The following is a 19,267-nucleotide window of genomic DNA, read 5'->3' as shown; positions in this document are numbered from 1 at the left end:
CAGAACAAAGTGAAAAACAGGCCCCTCCCACCCTCCTCCCCTCCCTCGCCCCCACGCTACCCTTACTTCAGACATGATGGCTTCCTTTCCCACTGAGCGTCCCACCGTCATCAGAAAAGCAATTTGATCTTGCCCCACAAATAAATATATATATATATATCATATTTACATGCTTTTCTTCCTGATTTTCCACCACCGCCTGTGGATAGCTGAGGAGCAGCCCTCCAGGGACAGTCTTGAATGCTGCTACAGCATTGGCTTGGAAATCTGCAGGTCCCGGGCCCTCTCTGAAAGCTACTGGGTGAACAAAGGGGCCCGCCTACTGCACACATTGCTGTACCAGGTAAAACAGTTCCTTCCTCTTCCTCAGTGAGGATGAGACTGGTTGTCTTTGAGATGGTTTGTGATTGGTAGGGATGTGGACATCAGGAAAATGGAGGGGACTTTCTTCCAGCCTAGAAACTGGAGATGGGAGCTCAACTCTTCTGCCAAATTGTTGACTCCCATTGTGTATTATTCAAGATTGAGTAACCCAGCCTAGATTCGGGAGTGGAAGGGACCCCAAGGCAAGACTAACACCTGTAGTGTGGGTCTTTCCCCCAACAACAGGGGAAGTCAACAGGGAGGAAGGCTGAGAGCTGGGGCATACCCACCCAGAAACCTTCTGAGATGGCCCCGGGCATTTTTGTTTTCCTCATGGAACATGTGAACAACCGTATTTAGTGGATGCTTTAATATTTTTATTCTGTCTACATGTTAACACCTATCAAGAGAACTTGACCTTGAAGTGGATCCAAGTAACTGATACTCTGGGACCTCCAGGGGGCGCTATGGCCCAACACACAGCCTGGCCAGGAGCCTTCTGCCTAATGCACCACCTTAGATCTGTTTTCTGCGGTGTTGCATCCCCTTTTGGAGAGAGAGAGAGAGAGAGAGAGAGAGAGAGAGTGAGTTCTGCTGGTTTTAAAAATACTGTTTGGGGGCACCTGGGTGGCTCAGTCGATTAAGCATCTGCCTTCAGCTCAGGTCATGATCTCAGGGTCCTGGGATGGAGCCCCGCATCGAGCCCCTCATCCGGCTCCTTGCTTGGTGAGGAGCCTGTTTCTCCCTCTCCTTCTGCTGTTCCCCCTGCTTGTGCGCTCTCTCTCGCTCACTCTCTCTCTCTCAAATAAATAAAATCTTTAAAATTCTGTTTTAAGGCCCAGGCCTCCAGGAAAGATGCCATGTTCCTCCGCATCACCTACGATGCTCCAGGTACTAAAAGCTTCCACCCTGAAGCACGTACAGCAAACCCACTCACTGAGCTCCACTGGCCTTTACATATGCTGTCTTGGTCTCAGGCTCAGGCCCTTCTTCCGTGCTGGCCCCAGTACTTGCCCCTGCATCTCTAACAGCCCAGGCCACTCACTCTGGATGACACGGAGTGTCCACAAGTCTCTCACCGCCACACAAAACATAAAAACACACCCGGAGTTCCAAGAAACAGATTTGCTGGATCTAAAGCAGAGATACTTAGCTCCAACCACAAGGACTGACTCAGAAGTTGCTCCCTGGCCTTCTACACGCTGGCCCAATTGATGCCCTCATCACCCAGAGGGCTTGCCCCCTCCTGGTTCAGTAGCTCTAACCCAGAAAGCCTTTCTCTGGGGCTGCAGGCCCTAGGAAGCCACAAACACCATCCTGGTTGGTTTCTTTCTAGTCCATGTGGTTAATACAGAATAGAAACCCAAACAAGTCAGGATTCCCTCCCAACTGGCCTTATTAGCTCAGTGCCACTAAGTCCCCTTTCTGCCCCAGGTTCACCCTGAGCAACTAGACCCCAAGTCTACTTGGGGAAGAGTCTTCTAGAACGACGAAGATCTGCAACAGCAAAGCCCTTCCACCATCATGAAAAGGAATGTGGGCCCTGCAGCCTCCCGGAGAAGAAAGGTGGGGCAATAGTGAGGGCACCGCCCCCGGAGGGACCAGCCAGATGAAAGGCCTGGGGGTGGCAGTGGCAACCTGTGTTTGGGAAAGAGTAAGATCTTCGGCGTCGGGCAAGGGACTCGCACAGAAAGAGAATGGAGGGAAGACTGGCAAGAGACATGTGGATCAGGCATCAAAGGGCTTAGACCGTCCCTAAACGGAGTCCCTAAATGTCTACTTGAGGAGCCACTAGAGACATTTGGAAGTTTCTAAGCAAGTGACAGCAGGAGGATGGAGGGTGATTGGGCAGGCAGCTGGGGGCAGGGAGATAGTATCAGAGATGAACTCCTGGCCCCAAGCCTGATGGGCATCAGGAGAAGGTGCCCTGGACAGACAAGGAGGGGGGTAGGAGGAAGAGCTAGTTTGCAGAGACCAAGCAGCCTCATTCCTGGCCCAGGGACAGGGACCCTCCATGGAGGCAGGGGCTCCCCTCGTCCCCGAGAGTCGAGGCCAGCTCTGTGCTCACCAGCTGATGTCCAGGACTGGGAGAAGCAGGATGGAGGCCCACACTAGGAGATCGTGTCCCCGGGCCGGCCTCTGAGGCCGGGGACGAGCGGAGAAGGAAGACGGAAACAAGGCCCAGCAGCCTGGGGCACTCACAGGGGCAAGGGAGGCAGAGAGCTCTGGTCCTCAGGATGGCTCTCCCTGGGGTGTGTGTGGGAGGAGGAGGGTTGGAGAGCCCAGGGCTACAGGGAGGCAGAGGGCCTGAGGCCTGAGGGAAGGGCACACAGTGGCAGAGCTGGAAGGGAGCCAGACCACTAGGGCTTCGGGAGTGGCTTTCTGGGGGCTGGCAAGGCATCCTTGGTGGAGTGCTCCTGGGGACTCTCAGGAACAGGAGGGGCACACGTTGGAGGAGGAGGCGGGGACAAGGGGAGGGTTCTTTTAAGAATGGGGAGGTCTGAGCCGAAGAAAGGAGGTCCAAGATGCAAACAGATCAGATGGGGCAACATCAGGAGGTGCAGAAGATGGGACTTAGTCAAGAGATCCCTGAGTCCACATGTTTATTGGGGGTGCAAGGAGAGAACAGAATGGGCGATGAGACTGAGAATGGATGGAAACTACGAACGGCTGAGAGAGACAGTGGGATCTTGCCACCATTCCCCGGACCCTCTCCATTAAGTAAGAGGTAGGCTGTCTGCTGGAAATTTCGAGAGCCAGAGGTAGGTTTGAAGGTTGTAGAGAGGGGTGAAGCAAGTATGGAACGCTTGGTGGTGGTGGTGGGGGGGGGGGTGTTCTCTAAAGCAACGTTTCTCAAATGTAATGTGTACCTGGGATCTTGTTAAAATGTAGGTTCTAATCCAGCAGGCCTGGGCAGAGCCTAAGACGCTGCATTTCTAACAAGCTCCCACGTTCTGGGAGCAGTGTTGCTGCTGCTGGTCAGGGACCACATGGGAGGAGCAAGGATTTAGAGTCAGATAAGGAGAGGGAGAAAGAGACTGGCAGAAGAATTCACCTTAATGAGAGACCTACCTTTGATAATCTCACCTGGGGCAAAAGCTGACACTTGGAGAAGTCTGGGTGAGAGCCACAGGCCCTGCACTGTAGGTGATGAGAAGGGGGACATGGAGAAGGAAGGATGGCAAAGAGGAAAGAAGTCAAGAGAGAAGGTAGGGGAGCCTCTGGGGTGCTAGGAAGCCCAGCAGTGCCCCTGGGACCCCTCATCTAGGTCAATGTGGGGTGGACCACCAACTGCACACTTGGAGGCCCCCCAACAGAGGATGGGAGTCGGCTGGGGCAGGAAAGTGGTATTCCAGGGGTATCTGAGAGTGCAAGAAGCAGGCAGGGCAGGCCACCCCCGTGCTGTTCTGCAGGAAGGTACTGGACTCATTCTGGGCTTGTTCAAAGCTTGGCCAGGACACATCAAGCCGGAGGGTGAGGTCAGGGGTAGAAATGGCTCTGCCCCTAGGAACAAGGGTGAGATGATTTCTGTGCCAGAAACTAAAAAAAAAAAAAGGAATGAAATCTGCAAATGAAGGTGCCGGGGAGAAAGAGGAGGTGCGTTGGGCTCCGAGTCCTACCTCTTGAGCCCTAAGTGTCCAACTCGCAATCAGAAATCAAGAGGTTTCGGAAAGGCGCCGTCTGGAAACGAAAATGCTTTAGGTTTAGGCGACCCAGGGAAGGGGCCGAGGGACGGGGTGTGCAGGGACGCCGCTCAGCTGTCTGGGGCCCAGTCTAAGAGAGAGAGGGAGCTTCGAGTCCTAGGCTGAGGTTAAACCGAGGTCAGGTTCACCAGGGGAAATGCAAGGAGGACCGCAGTGGCGAGCAAAGAACCTCAAGAGTAAAAGCTTGGAGGCGTCAAAATGAGCAGCAAGCGCAGGAACAGGGTGTCAGCGTGGGCAGCACGGCGGGTACTCGGAGAGGGGGGTGAGGCCAGAAGCCCGAGCTCCGTCCCGCGGCGACCCGGAGGCGGCGGAGGTTTCTGAGCGCGGCGTGGCGCGCTCCCCCGGCTTTGGCGCGGTTCCCTAGCCGCGCAGCCCCCTGCCCCGGCCTCCCAGGGCCCGCGGGTCCCTCCTGTTCCTCCCCCGCGGCCTCCGCCAGGCCGCAACCCCCAGCCCCCGCGACCGACTCGCCAGGATCCGCCCCGCCGCGGCGGCCCGGGCCCAGCCGCTCCTCCCCCGATGATGTCACGTCCCCGGCCGCCCCTCGGCCGGCCGCGCCGCCCCGCCCCCGCCTCCCCCGGCCCCCAGTCCCCTGGGCCCGCCCGCTCCCGCCATCCCTCCTCCCGCCCGCGCTCCCTCCCTTCGACTCCCGCTCCCCCGGGAGCGGCGGCGGCGGCGGCGGGATGGCCCGGGCCCGCGGCCAGGCCCCGGGGAGCGGCGGCCGGCGGCGGCCGCGGCGGGGCGGCGCGGGAACCGGGCCCCGGGGGGAGTCGGCCGGGTTGCTGCTGCTGCTGCTCCAGGTGCTGCCGCCCGGGGCTGCTGCAGGGCCGGGGCGCCGGGGCACGCGGGGCTCTGGCGGCGGCGGCGTCTGCTGGCCCGGCGCTGCCCCTGCCTTTCCCCGGGACGCGCGGCTGCTGCTGCTCCTGCCGCCGCTGCCGCCGCCGCCGCCGCCGCCGCCGCCGAGCTCCGCGCCCGCAGCCTCCGCCTCCCGGATGGTAATCAGCGCCCCGCGCCGGCGCCGCGGGCGGGCGGGAGGTGGGGGGGGGGCCGAGGGGGAAAGGGCGGGCAGCCCCGCGCCCCCGCCTCGCCGGAGGCAGCTCCCGGGGCGCTCGGGCCTCCCCCCCTCCGACGACCGCGGCCCTGGGCAGCCGCCAGAGTGCGCCTCTGGGGCGCCTCCGCGCCGACCGGGTGCCGGCTCCGCTCCCGCGCTCCCCGCCCCGCTCGCAGTCCGCCCGCCGGCGCTCAGGCCGCGGGGGAATCCCTCCATCTCCCCGCCCCGCGCCCCGGGAGGGGAGGGGACAGCGCCGGCGCTCGCGGACCCGCTTTCTCCGAGGGAGCGCCCGAGAGGCGAGCGCGCACTGAGACGCGGGGACCCGGCGCTGCGCTGCGCTCCTGGAGGCGCCCGCTGCCGTCGGGTCGGGCTGAGCCCAGGCGCCCGCAGCCTCGGCGGGACCGCATTCCCGGCGGCGGGGGCGCCCACCGACCGCGCGCCCTTATGTTCCCCGCGCAGGACTCTGTGCCCCGCGGCGGGCTGAACCTGAAGGAGGAGCCGCTGCTGCCCGCCGGCTTGGGCTCGGTGCGCTCCTGGATGCAGGGCGCGGGCATCCTGGACGCCAGCACCGCGGCGCAGAGGTAAGCGCTCGGACGCGACCCGGCGCGCTCGGGTTGGACGGCTTCGCTCAGCCTGCGGAGCTGCTGGGGCGAGGGGTGGGGGGAGCCCTAACTCTGGACAGTCCCGGCAAGCTCTCCCGCCCACCCTTGCCCCGAGCGCCTCTGTTTCCTCCGGAGGCTATGGGGCGGGCCGGGGCGGGGCTTCTGCCACCTCTGCCGCGGTCCCGGCTCTGATTTCTGATTTCCGACTGTCGCTCGGGGGGCCGGCGGTCCAGGGCTCTAGAGTAGAAGGTATCCCCGCTGTCCGCAGTCCCTGAGCCATGACCCACAGCCACCGGCCGTCAAGTAACAGACAACCCCCTCCTTCGTGGGCAGTCCCAGAGCCTCTCCTTGTCCAATTCCGAGGCTCTCTGCCAGGAAAGGCACAAAACCCAGCCCCCTTTCTGCTTTCCCACGCCCCTCAGAGTTGAAGGAGGGGTGCGTGTGGAGCCAGAGAAGAGGCTGGGGGCTGAAGAGTGGGGAACAGGCGAGCTGGACAGTCGCCTTGGCTGGAACGATTGGGGGCTGGGGCTGGGCGCTCAGGCCCCGCCTCTCCTCAGAGTGGTTTCCTGGCGGGCCCGGGGGGAGGCAGAGGGTCCCTGGGAACCCAGCATCTATGCCGACGCCTTTGCAGGAGTCTGGGCACCGGGCCTGGGTAGGGAATGGACTCCTGGGTTTGGAGAGGAAGTTTAAAGGGTTTGTTGACCTGCCCCCACAACACGTGACCACGGACTTTTTGTGCCCCTACTTGTGAGTGGTGCGGTGGGGGGGTGGGGGCCGTGTTGAGAAGGGGGGGTGTTAGATATCCTACTCGAGTTCTCAGTGGTTAGGACTAAGGAGGCGCTGCTTCTGCAGACCCTTGGGGCCCGTGGGAGCTGGGCTGCCGGGAGGTCTCAGCAGGTGCTCGACCAGCAGCCTGAAGGGATGCTCTAGGAAGGTTGCCAAGGCCGACGAGGCCTGGCACGCCGGCCCAACATTCCCATCCCTGGGCCTGTTCCGCGGACACCGCTCATAGTCCAAGCCCAGCCTCACCCTTTAACAGACCCACACCTTGTTTCCTGTGGAACCAAACCTGTGTTTCTGCACTCCTGTCCTTTGCTAACTGTTGGCAGGGAGTGCTGGGGGGCTCTCCCTGGAGCTCATCTCTTCAAGAGAAGAGGGTCTTGCTATGAATTAATTTACATAGTTTTACTCATGATATAACTATATTCCCGAAAAATTGGTAAGTAGAAAACAAAATTCCACCTTTCTGATACAACTACTGTCAACATTTTAGAGTATTTCCTTCCCATCTTTTTTCGCATTCACATGCTTTTTTCCTGGGCTGTGCATACAATTCTGTATCCTGCCGGGTTTTCTGTTGGTTCTGTTTTTTTATTTAATTTGAGATGATCAGTTCCTTAGTGGGAGCTCCATCTTTTTCTCCACCGCCAGCTGTGGTGAGAGCTCCTTGTAAGAGTGGGTGAAGAGTGCCAGGGGAGCCCCTGGGGTTTAGGGTTCTTATTTCTCTCTGACTGGACCCTCTGTCCCTGTGTCAAGCCAGCAGGTTTAATGAGGGGGAAGCAGATGCGAAGGAGGTGGTGCTCTTGTAGCCTGTATGGGTGCAGAAGTGTGGGGATGGGGCCCTTTCCCAGAGGATCTGACCAATGGCAGTGTTGTCTGCACATGGGGGGGGGGGTTCTTGAGTGGCACTGAGGTGTCACATCTGAGTCCTGGGGACCACATCGCTGGGACTCAGAAGGCTTCCCCAGTTGGAAGAGGGGCATTTTTTCAGGACTGGGCTCGTTATTTGCAAGTCCAGAGATTTCTGTGCCTCAGGACACAGATTGGGAGCACACCCCTGCCCCATTTGGTTGACTCTGGACCACCTCCTTCCATGGGGGAGCAGCTAATCCTTTCTCCTTATTCTTCCCAAAGTGGCCCATCATCTCTCCTATTTGTGTCTTGATCCCCAGTCAGTCGGTTAGTCCTCGGCTCAGGTCTTTCCATCCTGAAACACCAGCAACAAACATTCCTTTCCCCGTCCCCTACCTCCCTCTTCAACCTCTGCCTGCTTTCTCTCGCTCTCACCTCTGGGAAACTTGCCCAGGAGCATTCTTCCCCAAGCCTGCTTGGGATCTGACAGTTGTCTTTGATGCCTTGCCCCACAGCCCCCTGATTGTCAAGGCTCCTAGATGTTTCTTCATGTCCGAGGTCAACTTTTAACAATAGCTCACCCTTGCCCTCCACCTCTTTCCTCCCTGGCTTGAAGGTTAATCTACCCCCGTTTACCACCGCAGCCCCCTATCCCACTGCCCCAGCCCCAGTCTCTCACCTCTCCCCTGAAACCATCTGCCATGCCGGGGTGGGGGGCGGCCAGAGCAATATTTCCGAAGAACTTTTCTCTGATCATGTCCTTCTCCAATTAAAAACTTCAGTCACCCCCACTTCCTCCCAGGTATTCAGCACTCAGGGCTCCCCACCATCTAACCCCAAACTCCCTCCCAGCTTCCAGCCCTTGGCATGATACTTGGCATCCAACAATGCCTCTTGAAACAGTTCCCCTGGCCCCAGCGCCCACATACCCACTGAATAAAGTCTTACAGTCTCGGGGACCCACCGCACCCCAGCACTTTCTCTGTGTGCGCCCTCCCACCGGACCTCAGGAACAGTTCTCAGTGCTGCCTAAGGATGCGGGCCACAGGCCAGAGTCAGTGGTGCCCCACCAGCCCGTGCCTTCCTTTAGGGCAAGGATGGTGGCTTATCGTCCTTGTGTCCACAGCACCAGGACAGGCCAGAGCAGTCACCGGGGGGGCAACGAGCATCTGCTGAAGGAAACAGGGGTGCATGTTAGAAAGTTCCCAGATCCCTTTCTGTTGGGCTCCCCTCCCCATGTGGGTGGTCTCCAGCATCTACCTGACTCCAAGAACCAGATACTGGGCAGCTGCCGCTTCCCAGCTTTATGCCGCCAAGTCTTACAGAAGGTGGGGATGGAGGAGAAGGCCCAGAACCTGCCAAGATCAGTGAGGGCGGCTCTGCCAACAGGAAGGAAAGTTCTGAGCAAAAGAAGGGTAGGGAAAGAGAGGGGTTCCATGCCCTTGCCCTGCAGGCAAGAGGGGAGAGGAGGGAAGTCTGGCAGGATCTTCCCAGTGGGGAGCTCTGCACAAGGACCCCTAGCCAGTGCTGCCACTTTATCTCCGAGTCGCAGACGCCAGCCCCAGCCCATGTTCCCCAGACTGCCTTGCAGATCGCGTCCTCTTGCTGGGGTGCTCAGCCCAAAAGCCGCTCTCCTCTCCTGGTGGGAGTCCCAGCCCGGGGATACCCCTGCAGGACCCAAGCCCGCCCTCCCCCTCGAGCGGGTCCCAGCACACAAGCAGGCCCTGAGAAAGCCAGCTGGACTGCTTTTCCTGTAAGCAGCTGCACGCTAGCCTCCCTGCTAGGAAATGCTTTTGTTTGCTTTAATAATTAATAGCCGCTCCTCAGCCTGGGACCTGGCAGGCAGGCCTGTGGGTGGGTGGCGAGGGGGTGGGCAGAGAGAAGAAGGGTGGGCAGCCTTTAGGTGGAATGGAGGGCAAGAGGAAGGGTGGGAGCGCTGGCTAGTGAGATCCCCCCCACTGGGGGACCTCGGGCTGAGACAACTTCCTGTGGCAGGTGAGCCCACCCGCCGCGGCCGCCGCTGCTGGGCAACAGGAGTAGGGGATATGAAGCAGCCCCAAAGCCTTCCCTCCCACAGGCCCCTCTGGACGCAGCTTCAGAGCCTCCAGGTCCTCCCTCTGCCCACATTGTCGAGGTGGGTGTGCCCCAGTGGGCTGCTGCTTTTATCTTCCTGGTCTGCGGCACAGCTAGGCTCTGGGCCTGTTGGGCTGGGCAGGGCTAGGCCAGCAGATCTTGGCTGGGGCCACGAATGCCAGGCCCAGTTTGATGGGCCGATCAGCAGTCCCAGGGGCCCAGGGGAGGCGTGCAGGGAGCAGACCAGTGGGACGCTTGGAGGAGGAGAGGACACAGAGAAAAGAGAGACCTATGTAGTGGGCCAGGATGGGGAAAAGAAGGGCTGCAATTAGCAGAGATTTTAGGGAAAGCTGAGACAAGGGATGAGATGCAGGAGACATATGCTTTTTGTTCCTTCTACCTCCTGGGGGAGCCTCCCCCCATTGCAGACGACCTTAGGGCTTGTCCCCACTTCCCCAGCATCCCAGATTCCAAGGGGGGTCAGGCCCAAGGCCAAGGCACTGCTCAGAACCTTGGGCTATCAAGGCGGGCAAGAGTTAGGATTCGGTGGGGAGCAGGGGGAGGCAGAAGGTCCGAAGATGCCCCTGGGGGGGAGGCCAAACTCCAGCCTGGGGCACTTGTCCTCTGAGCGGTTTGGGATGCTCGTTTTTGTTTTGTTTTGTTTTGTTAAGATTTTATTTATTTATTTGACAGAGAGAGACACAGCGAGAGGGGGAACACAAGCAGGGGGAGTGGAAGAGGGAGAAGCAGGCTTCCCGCTGAGCAGGGAGCCCAATGCGGGGCTCGATCCCAGGACCCTGGGATCCTGACCTGAGCCGAAGGCAGACGCTTAACAACTGAGCCACCCAGGCGCCCCAGGATGCTCGTTTTAAATTGCTCTTATTTATCATGAGCATGTAGTCAGGGATGTAAGGAGCCCCAAGTGACCTCCTGAGGACAGAGTTGAGATGGTGCGGTGTTCTCTGTGCTAGAAAGCCATGGCAGGGGCCAGCAGCCGCCTCGAGAAGGGCCCTGGTGGGTCCTGCCCTGCCCTGGGAAAGAGCATCTCCAGGGACCGCTGGGGCCTCCGCAATAGCAGCCAGACAACTCTGCAGCCCCCAGCATGTCCCCACACGCGTCCCCCAAGCACAGGCCACCTGAATGGCCCTGGCCGGGAAGGTCAGGTTGTCCTTGGTGTCAACTTTAACCTGGATTCCCAGCACAGTACTCGGGAAGCCCATGCACATCCGTGCTTGCGACAAAGCAGGTGTCCTCAGACCACAAAGTAGCTGCGCACACCAAAGCCCTTCTGCCACCGTCGCCTTTAACTTACGGGCTATTCCAGGACCGAAGATGGGAATGGGGGTGAGCAGGCCATGGTAGAAATGCGAAAACGAGCGCTTTCTCCCCCCATGTCCGGGTTCTTTAGTACAAGAGCAAATGCCCCACCACCTCAGCACACTCCAGAGGTGATAGGAAACTGTTTTGAACATTTTGTTGAAAGCAGTCTTTTTAAGAAAGCCAAGAGATGTGTAATTCTTTTTGGAGTCTCACAAAAGTGATTAGTGTGGCTGTTCTAGTCATTCGGCTGCGTTTTTCTGAAAAAGGCGCCTGTGTGACATGCTTCGTGCACTAATGATGCTCAGGGAACGAGATGTCTCTGAATTATAGGCTCCAGCACCACATGTACCAGGTGAGGCCGTTCTTATGCCTATCTGCCAAGTTGCAGTCAGTCCCTTGGGCTGTAATTTTACTGGCTTCTAACACACCGCAGACCTCTGGATGGCCGGTGGTTGGTACCCTGCCCCTCTCCCCGCAGGACCCTTGCTAAAGGGTCTGCTTCCCCTGCTAGCCTCTGCCGGAGTCTGCTCTGCCCACCTGCACCCCGGGCCAGAAGTTCCTGAGCAATGGCGGCCCAGGAGCCCTCCACCAACGACTAACTGAAGTTGGCAGATAACTACCCCAGCTCCCTCCTCCGAAGCGCCTGTTCTAGACTGTTTCCAGAGCTCCCAGCTGGACTGAGGAGCTGCAGTGGCCCACAGCGGTCACTTGTGGATAGAACACCCTTTTACGGAGTGCCTTTCCTTCTCTTTCTCATTCTCCAGCCCGGCCAAGTGTTTGCTGGGATCATCTCCCACATAAACTGTTTGCATTTGAATCCTTGCCTCTCCAGACTTCAGGGACTCAACTCCTACTTCCCTTTTTTTCTTTTCGATAAGGGATTCATATCAGTAGACATCCTTGCAATTTCTCCCCACACCCCAGTGGGAGACCGCAGAATCTGAGACACTGGCCTTCATCCACATCTGTCTGTCCCTAAGCTAGTATGAGAGCCCACAGTGGCCCCACCCCCCACCCCCCACACATCTGCACCCAGCAGGGGTTCTCTGACTTTTCTGCATCCCCTGTGTCCATTTTCTGAGCTGTTTGAGCGGATCTCTTTTTCTTTCTTTCTGTTCTTTAATCTTGGTTTGTTTTCTCGTTACAAGAGCATCAGCTCTTCCTAGGGAGGGAAGAGCTAAAGTCTCTCCCCTCCCCAACCCTCTCCCTTTGGGGCTCGCACTTCCATTTAGGCATGTGGATTGGTCACCTGCTGCACGTTGGGGGTAGAGGTACACGGGGGGGGGGGGGACCTAGGAGAAGGAAGGGATAGTCCAGAGCTACCCCACGTTCTTGCTGATGTACTGATCCTTCTGTCATTGTCTGTCTCTTGCTCATAGGAAATACGAGAACGCCTTTCTAAAGCAAAACTTTTTCTGTTTCACCTTGAGCCTCTCACATGTCCAGTAGGGGTATGAACAGGGTAAACTGGAGACATTCACAGACCAGGAGCAGCCCTGGGTATGCCCAACAGTGGTCTTGCCCACTCTGCAGTCCTCTCCTGATCTGCGGGGCGGGGGCTGGGGCTATAATACTCATATTGTTCTGGCCTTGATTTTGATAGTAATCCTGTCCAGGAGCTGTACACTAGCCACCTGTCCCATTGTTTTGCCTGGATGGGTGTGAGCCCAGGAGGAGGAGGGTGCCTCAGACCCACTCAGCAAGGTGGGGAAGGGAGGATGATGCTGGGCTGCCTCAGGAGAAGTAGACCTGAGCCTTCCCCCACTTTGGGGTTGGGCATAAGCATGTGAGGCAGTGAGGCCCCCACCCATCCCCCAGCTGGCGGCACTGGATACTGGTCCATAGGCCCCAGGCTGTGGGAGGGGGGTTGGGCAGGGACACCTGCCCTCTTTCCTCTCCCTAGGTTTCCTGACCTCTCTCCCCAGGAATCCCCTCTTGTATGGAGGGCAGCCCCGTGAAGGGAGTTTGGCTTGGGACTTGGGCCAGACTTCCCAGGTCTGGTCCTTAGAAGCCTGGCAGGAGCTGACACGCAGCCAGGACCCAGGACTGACTGATATTTGCCAAGAGGGATGGATGAGAGAGAGAACTCATGCCAGCATCACTGATTTACTCTTGGCCTGGAAGTGGAGGGGTGTCTGTGAAGAAAGGGTGTATTGAGCGGTGTAGGGGATTAGGTTATTGCTCAGCATCCACCCCTCCTCTGTGAAGGCCCCTTTTTCTGTACCCTACAGCCCTGCTGTGTGAGAGCCTTCCAGGCACCTCTCCTGGTCAAGCTGACAGAATAAAGGGCATAGTGATCTGGGAGGGCTCCACAAGCCCACCCCCTTCCGCCTTTTCTCCCCTCAGGTGGTCCTGGAACCTGACCCAGGGAGCTTCTCTTCCCCCTAAACTGGTCCTGGGGCCAGAAGGAGGAGTCAGGGTTGCTGCCTCATTAGCATATTCATCAGCAGTAATCAGGGACCTGCTGTGATCAAAGCTCTTCGGGCTTCCCTGCCTCTTGGCAAATGGGACGCTGGAGGGTCAAGGCCGGGACTTGAAAGGACTTTGTCGCCTGAGGGGGAGGGGAGGGGAGGGTAGAGGAGGTGGGAAGCTCGAGGGAGGAGGACATCCGTGGAGGAAGGGACACGTGTAGAAAGGACCTTTGGTGGGGAAGAGAAGGTGTCGGTGGTCCCCTCCAACTCCTCTTGATCAGAAACCAGCAAGACCCATCACTTCTGCCCCTGAAATCAGCATTTCACAAGGACCAGTGAGGCTCCCAAGCAGGCTTAAGGAGGTGGGACAATTGTCCTTTTAAAGTTTATGTATTTACTGTAATATGTACGAGTAAAAACACAAGCCCCTCAAGCCAGGATATCCCAGATATTATGGTTTTGCATGAAGCAGAGTAAGAGTAAGTTGATTTAAAATTATATGAACAACATTAAGGAGTGATGAATATGGCAGATGTTTCCACAGTGGCAGTGACATGTCCATGATGGGACTCTGGTCTGAATGGTTCAAGGCAGCACTACCATCCTCATCCTCTCCTCTCCTCATCCCTGCAGCCGCTTCTCGCTTTCCCACCCCACTGCGCCCTCCCCACGGGCAGCAACTTCTAAGCCCTGCCTGGCTTCAGAACCTTCTGGTGGCCTTTCATTGTATTTCTCAAGCCATAGCCCTCAGCAGAATTGGTGCATAAAAAAATTAGCTCAAAACTCAGCAGTGTCAAACAACAAACACCCATTACCTCACACAGTTTCTCGGGAGTCAGGAGTGAGGGAGCAGCTCGGGCTTCTCCTGAGGCTGCAGTCATCTGAAGGCTTCGCTGGAGCTGGTGGGTCTTCTTCCAAGGTGGCTCATTCACACCGCTGACAACCTAAGTGCTGGCTGTGGGCAGGAGACCTTGGTTCTTCTCCATGTAGACCTTCCACAAGGCTGCTCGAGTGTCCTCACCACATGGCAGCCAGCTTTGCCCTGGTGGCTGATCCAACAGAACAAGGCTGAAGCCACCATGTCTTTTATGACCTAACCTTAGAAATCATATGCTGTCACTTGTTCCATATTCTACTGGCCACACAGAACAACCCTGATACAGTCTGGGAGGGGACTACACAACAGCATAAATACCAGGAAGTGGGGATCATGGGGCACCATCTTGGCTACCACACATGGGGAGCACCAGCCTGAGCCAAGCAGAGTCTATTCCTGGAGGGCGTCCCAGGGCCCCCTACATACACTTGTGCACGCTGTGAAGCCTCATTTCCCAGCAATGGTGGCCATAGCTGTCTTTTGTAGAGGGAGCATCTGAGGCCATGAGAGACCTAAGGAACACTCTTTTCAAGACCTTGGCCCAGAGGAGACAGTCTGAACTCGTGGCCTGGTTTTTGTGTCTCTCCAGACTTGGCACTTCTAATGCAACTTTTTCTTCTCTTCACTTAACTTTCTAAAATCTGTGGTCCAGCGACACCAACCTTCCCACCCACAGCCATTTCTTATACTGTTCGTTCTGCCCCTTTGCCTGCCGTAACTGTTGAGCTCCTACTCATTCCTCAAGAACCAGGGGAAAAGCCACCATCTCCATGGAGGCTTCCCCTCATCTCTCACAGAAAGAATTCATTTTTTTCTTCCTTTGCTTCTATACATTGGTTTTTTTTGTTTTGGTTTGGTTTGGTTGTAGGTTTTTTTTTTTTTGTATGTAACATCTTTTGGGGGGCAACCACCACTTTGTCTTGTGTTATAGCTCTCTATATCTAGTTCTTCCTTTCCAGGCATTTAATTCTGGCCCCACTCAGTGCCGTGTGTCTGGGGCTTGGTATATCGCTGGGGCTGAGGAAATACTTGGTGAATCGGGCCTTTGTTTTTCTCCTCCTGCTCTTGCCGGGGCCTTGCTTCTAGGAATCATTTCTTTTTCTTTTCTTTTTTTTTTTTTAAGACTTTATTTTTAAGTAATCTCTATACCCATGGTGGGGCTCGAACCCACAACCCTGAGATCAAGATTCGCATGCTCCACCGACTGAGCCAGCGGGGCGCCCCTTCTAGGAGTCATTTCTTTTCTTCTTCTTCTTCTTTTTTTTTTTTTTTGGTTAAGATTTTATTTATTTATTTGAGACAGAACATGAGAGAGAGAAATCACAAAGAGGGGGAAGGGGTAGAAGGAGAAACAGATTCTCTGCTGAGCAGGGAGCCCGATGCGGGGCTCGATCCCAGGATCCCGGGATCATGACCTGAGCCGAAGGCAGACACTTAACCTACGGAGCCACCCAGGCGCCCTACGAGCCATTTCTGATGAGCTAGGAGACAGCCCTTGGCGAGGCTAAACCAGAAGGTCCTTCTGCCCAAGGGAGCCAGTGTATATCTTTCCCACTGTGTGAAGGCCGGTCCCTGTACACCTGGGGGTGCACCCCCTGCCTTCAGCCCAGGGTCCGGGCTGGGCAGACTAGTGGCCCTGAGCCAGTTTAATGTCTCTGAGAGCCTGAGGGACATCACCACCATCTCCTAGACGATGCCACAGGTTCACGAACGCGGTCGTGGGCTGGGGTACCCTGGGTTATTTGTTCCACAACCTCCTAGCTGCCCCCGATGCTCTAAAGGGCAGTCACAGGAGCCTCTGGTCAGTTAGATGGGATGTTCGTACCTTTGGTTTTAGAGATCAGCCTTTCAAAATGTGGGGCCCAGGGAAAAGCCTGGGAGGGGGCCTGGCAGGGGTGCCCCGGTTGCTGCCTGCTGCACCCCTTGTTCCCAAGGGAGCAGGCTAGGGTGACGTCAGCCCGGGGAGCCGCGTCTGGAACCGAGATCCCTGGCAAGGGTGGAAGGGGCCCATCCCATCTGATTTGTGGCCCAGACTCTTGCCGCATCAGCACCGCGCCCTGACCAGCCCCCCACACACACACCTGGTCGGAGGCCCCGGGGCCTTTCTCCCCGGAGAGGGAGGGCGCCGTCCCGTGGTTTGCCAGCCCTTTTCCTCCTCGCAGCGGCGTGGGCCTGGCGCGCGCACATTTTGAGAAGCAGCCCCCCTCCAACCTCAGGAAATCCAACTTCTTCCACTTCGTGCTGGCCATGTATGACCGGCAGGGGCAGCCCGTGGAGGTGGAGCGCACGGCCTTCATCGATTTCGTGGAAAAGGACCGAGTGAGAGGCTCGTGGGCTCACGGGGCCAGAGCATGGGTGGGGGGAGGAGGGGGGCTTCCGGGAACCCCCTCCCACGGGGTGGACGGATGGACAGCCGGTGGAGGGGGGGAGAAGCGGGTGGGAGGGATAGAAGGGAGGGAGGGAGGCTGGGATTAGGCAGGCAGGCTGAGGGGAGGTCGGTGGAGCCGTGGGGACACTGAGCGTCCTCCCCATGCAGGAACCTGGAGCTGAAAAGACCAACAACGGGGTCCACTACCGCCTCCGGCTGGTGTATAACAATGGTGAGTGAGGCCCGCCGCCCCTTCCCGCCAGGGCCCAGAGGAGGTCTAGGTTCCCCGCACCTTGTGTGACACATAGTGGCCCATTCCTCGGGGCTGAGGAGGGCCTGGCTCCAGGTGGGAAGGGTGCGGAGTGTGGTTCAGTCATTAGAGGCCACAGCAAGCCCTCTCCACCTCCCCACCTTTAGGACTTCGGACGGAGCAGGACCTCTATGTGCGCCTCATTGACTCCATGTCCAAGCAGGTGAGCCCGCCCACGGGATGCTCAGGCCCATCTTGCCCTCCTCTTGGACCCCATCTGAGTGAGCATCCTCATCCCTGCCCCCGCCCCCCCCATCCCCACTGGTCCAGCTCCTATGGCAGGAGGATGTGTGGCCTTGCCCTCCAATCTAGAAAAAGACAGTATTTGTGCAAATGCCCTGTCTTAGGTGGCATCCCCTAGAAGTCCAGCCTAGATGGGCGTTCAGGTGCATGTGCTTTATTGGGAAGCAGGGGTAAAGCTCTCGGGAGAAGGGGAGGGAGGCAAGCAGGACAGAGAAGGCTGAGCAGGGCTCAGCAAGGATGTGGTCCCAGCGGGAGTCTAGCCTCACCCTGATCCCCAGGGAGCTCTAGAGAAGGAATGGCACCAGAGTCGTGCCCCGTTGAGGCAAGGAGGCCAGGATTCTGTACCCTGTATCAGTCAGTCGTTAGCTGGGGGCCACTCCCAAGGGGAGAGTATAACCTTCCAGACATTTCCAAGCTAGGCAGCTCCTATCTGCTGAGAGCAATTCTCAAGAGAAAGCCTTAGCAGCCTCCACTAACCACAGCTGGGGGATGGGTGCCCTGGTCCAGTAAAGGGGACTGGGTGGGGTCCCAGAGCTTCTACTGCAGATCCTTAGCACCTTGCTGATCTGGAAGGTCACAGGAGGCTCAGAGGCCAGCAGCACGAGCTTGGGGAAATTGAAACCGGAGTAAATCCTGATGGATCCTGCCCAAGGCAGGGCCGCAAATCTCAGGGCTTTTCAGAGAAGTTATGCGTGCTGGTAAGGAGCCGGGCTGAGTCACAAACAGGCCCATCAGTGGCCTGGAATGCAAGGTGGAGACGGCTTTCCCACAGTCTTCCAGCAGCCTCCACCCAATCCCAGGGCAGAAGGAGAAATGGTTTGTTTCTAGAAAGCCTGTGGTCACTGTGGTGTGGGAGGCAGACCAGGGAGTGGCCGGCCAGTGGGACTGTGTGGGGACAAGTGTGGAAGGGGTTGGAGAAGGTCCAGAGAGAGAGAGAGAGAGGGACCCCACCAATAAGGGATGCCTGGAGGCACAGGGGATCATAAAGTGGGCAGCCAGAGCTGCAGTTTAGGAAGCTCACTCCCCGCTGCAGGGCAGAGTGGAGGCAGGGGGACTGGTGGGGAGGCTGATCCAGCAGCACAAGGGGGACACACTGGCCTGGGATGGGAAGAGAGACTGGTGGGGAGAGCCCAGAGGGACAGTGCTTGTGAGCAGGAGGCGAGGTCCCCTAGGGACATGGGAACAGTGGAGATAGGAGTGTGTCTACCCCACCAACAGCCTGACCTTGTGGCCTGGGGACCTCCCCGGCCCCAGAGCTGGCTCTGGAAAAAGCTGCCTGTGGACAAACAGAATCTATAGACCTACCTCATGCCACTCTTGCTGACCACAGCCCCCGGTGGGGGTCCTGGTTTGGGGAGCCCAGGTCCCAGCTCCTGTTTTGCCTTCTTGGCGCCCCAGAGCAAGCTGGAGGGCATGATCTTTCCTGGGGCAGGGCCCATCTCTCCCCTACACTTGGACTTGAGAGCAGCCTCCTTCCCCTTGAGCCTGTGCATTCCTCCTCTCCCCCCAGGCCATCATCTATGAGGGGCAGGACAAGAACCCTGAAATGTGCCGAGTGCTACTCACCCATGAAATCATGTGCAGGTGAGGTTTGGGACGCTTGCACCTTTGCCCCTTGGTCCCCACTGGGCCCTACCCCTGACCACTGCTGCCACCCCCCTCCTCGCAGCTCCCTGGGGAAGCCTGGTTGGGGGAGGCAAGGAGGGATTAAGGAGGCCCTTGAGCACAGTGCTGGCTGAAGACAGGGTCCTTGAGGCCCCATTAGCCTGGCCTGTTTATGTGGCTTCTCCAAGTGTTTTTGTAAGAGAGGCCTCCTGCCACCACTGGAAAGCTTAACTAATAAAGCTCAGGGGAGGCTTGCTGAGGAGTGGGGGCAGGGCTGGGCCTCCCAGATCAGCTCAGAAGCTAGAGAGAGGAAACTTTGCTGCCTCCTGGGTGAGCCTCAGGGTGCTCTCTAGGGGAGGGGGGGTGGGGCAGACTCAGCTCTTGGCTCCTGGTCCCTGTTACCCCAGAGCTTGGCTTTTCTAGGGACGGTCTCCCCAGGAGATGCCCATCCTACAGGGTCCTGAGAAGCAGTTCCTCCTGCATGGAAAAGAAAAGGCTGTTCAAAAATCGGGTCGGGACACTGGCTGCCTTTGGAAAGAGTAGTGACAAGGCAGGGGCGTGAGGAGGCTTCTGGGGCGCTGATCATGTGGTCTTTCTTGGTCTGGGTGCCGGTTACACGGGGCTTCACTTTCTGATAATTCCTGAGCTGCATGCTTACACTCCGAGCTCTTTGCTGTATGAGAGAGAGACCCCAGAGGTGGCCTGCAGCCT

General features: G+C 57.8%; 1 protein-coding gene across 2 annotated transcripts in view; it reads left to right on the top strand.

Annotated features, from left to right (window-relative positions):
* Nucleotides 1–4,747: 4,747 nt before the first annotated feature.
* EBF4 (EBF family member 4) overlaps nt 4,748–19,267 on the top strand; it is a 57,842-nt gene continuing 43,322 nt past the window's right edge. Inside the window, exons 1-6 of one of the 2 annotated variants that reach the window (XM_078057028.1) lie at nt 4,748–5,059; nt 5,575–5,696; nt 16,193–16,349; nt 16,567–16,630; nt 16,816–16,871; nt 18,462–18,535. In XM_078057028.1, the coding sequence (XP_077913154.1) occupies nt 4,748–5,059; nt 5,575–5,696; nt 16,193–16,349; nt 16,567–16,630; nt 16,816–16,871; nt 18,462–18,535 (785 nt within the window). Of the gene's footprint in view, nt 5,060–5,559; nt 5,697–16,192; nt 16,350–16,566; nt 16,631–16,815; nt 16,872–18,461; nt 18,536–19,267 lie in introns of those variants that run through there. The other variant, XM_036093161.2, reaches the window with a different exon arrangement.

Source organism: Halichoerus grypus, chromosome 10, assembly GCF_964656455.1.
Source record: "Halichoerus grypus chromosome 10, mHalGry1.hap1.1, whole genome shotgun sequence".
In the NCBI taxonomy this organism is placed as follows: domain Eukaryota; kingdom Metazoa; phylum Chordata; class Mammalia; order Carnivora; family Phocidae; genus Halichoerus; species Halichoerus grypus.
Note: the sequence above shows the minus strand (reverse complement) of the source record. Positions and strands in the feature narration are given on the sequence as shown.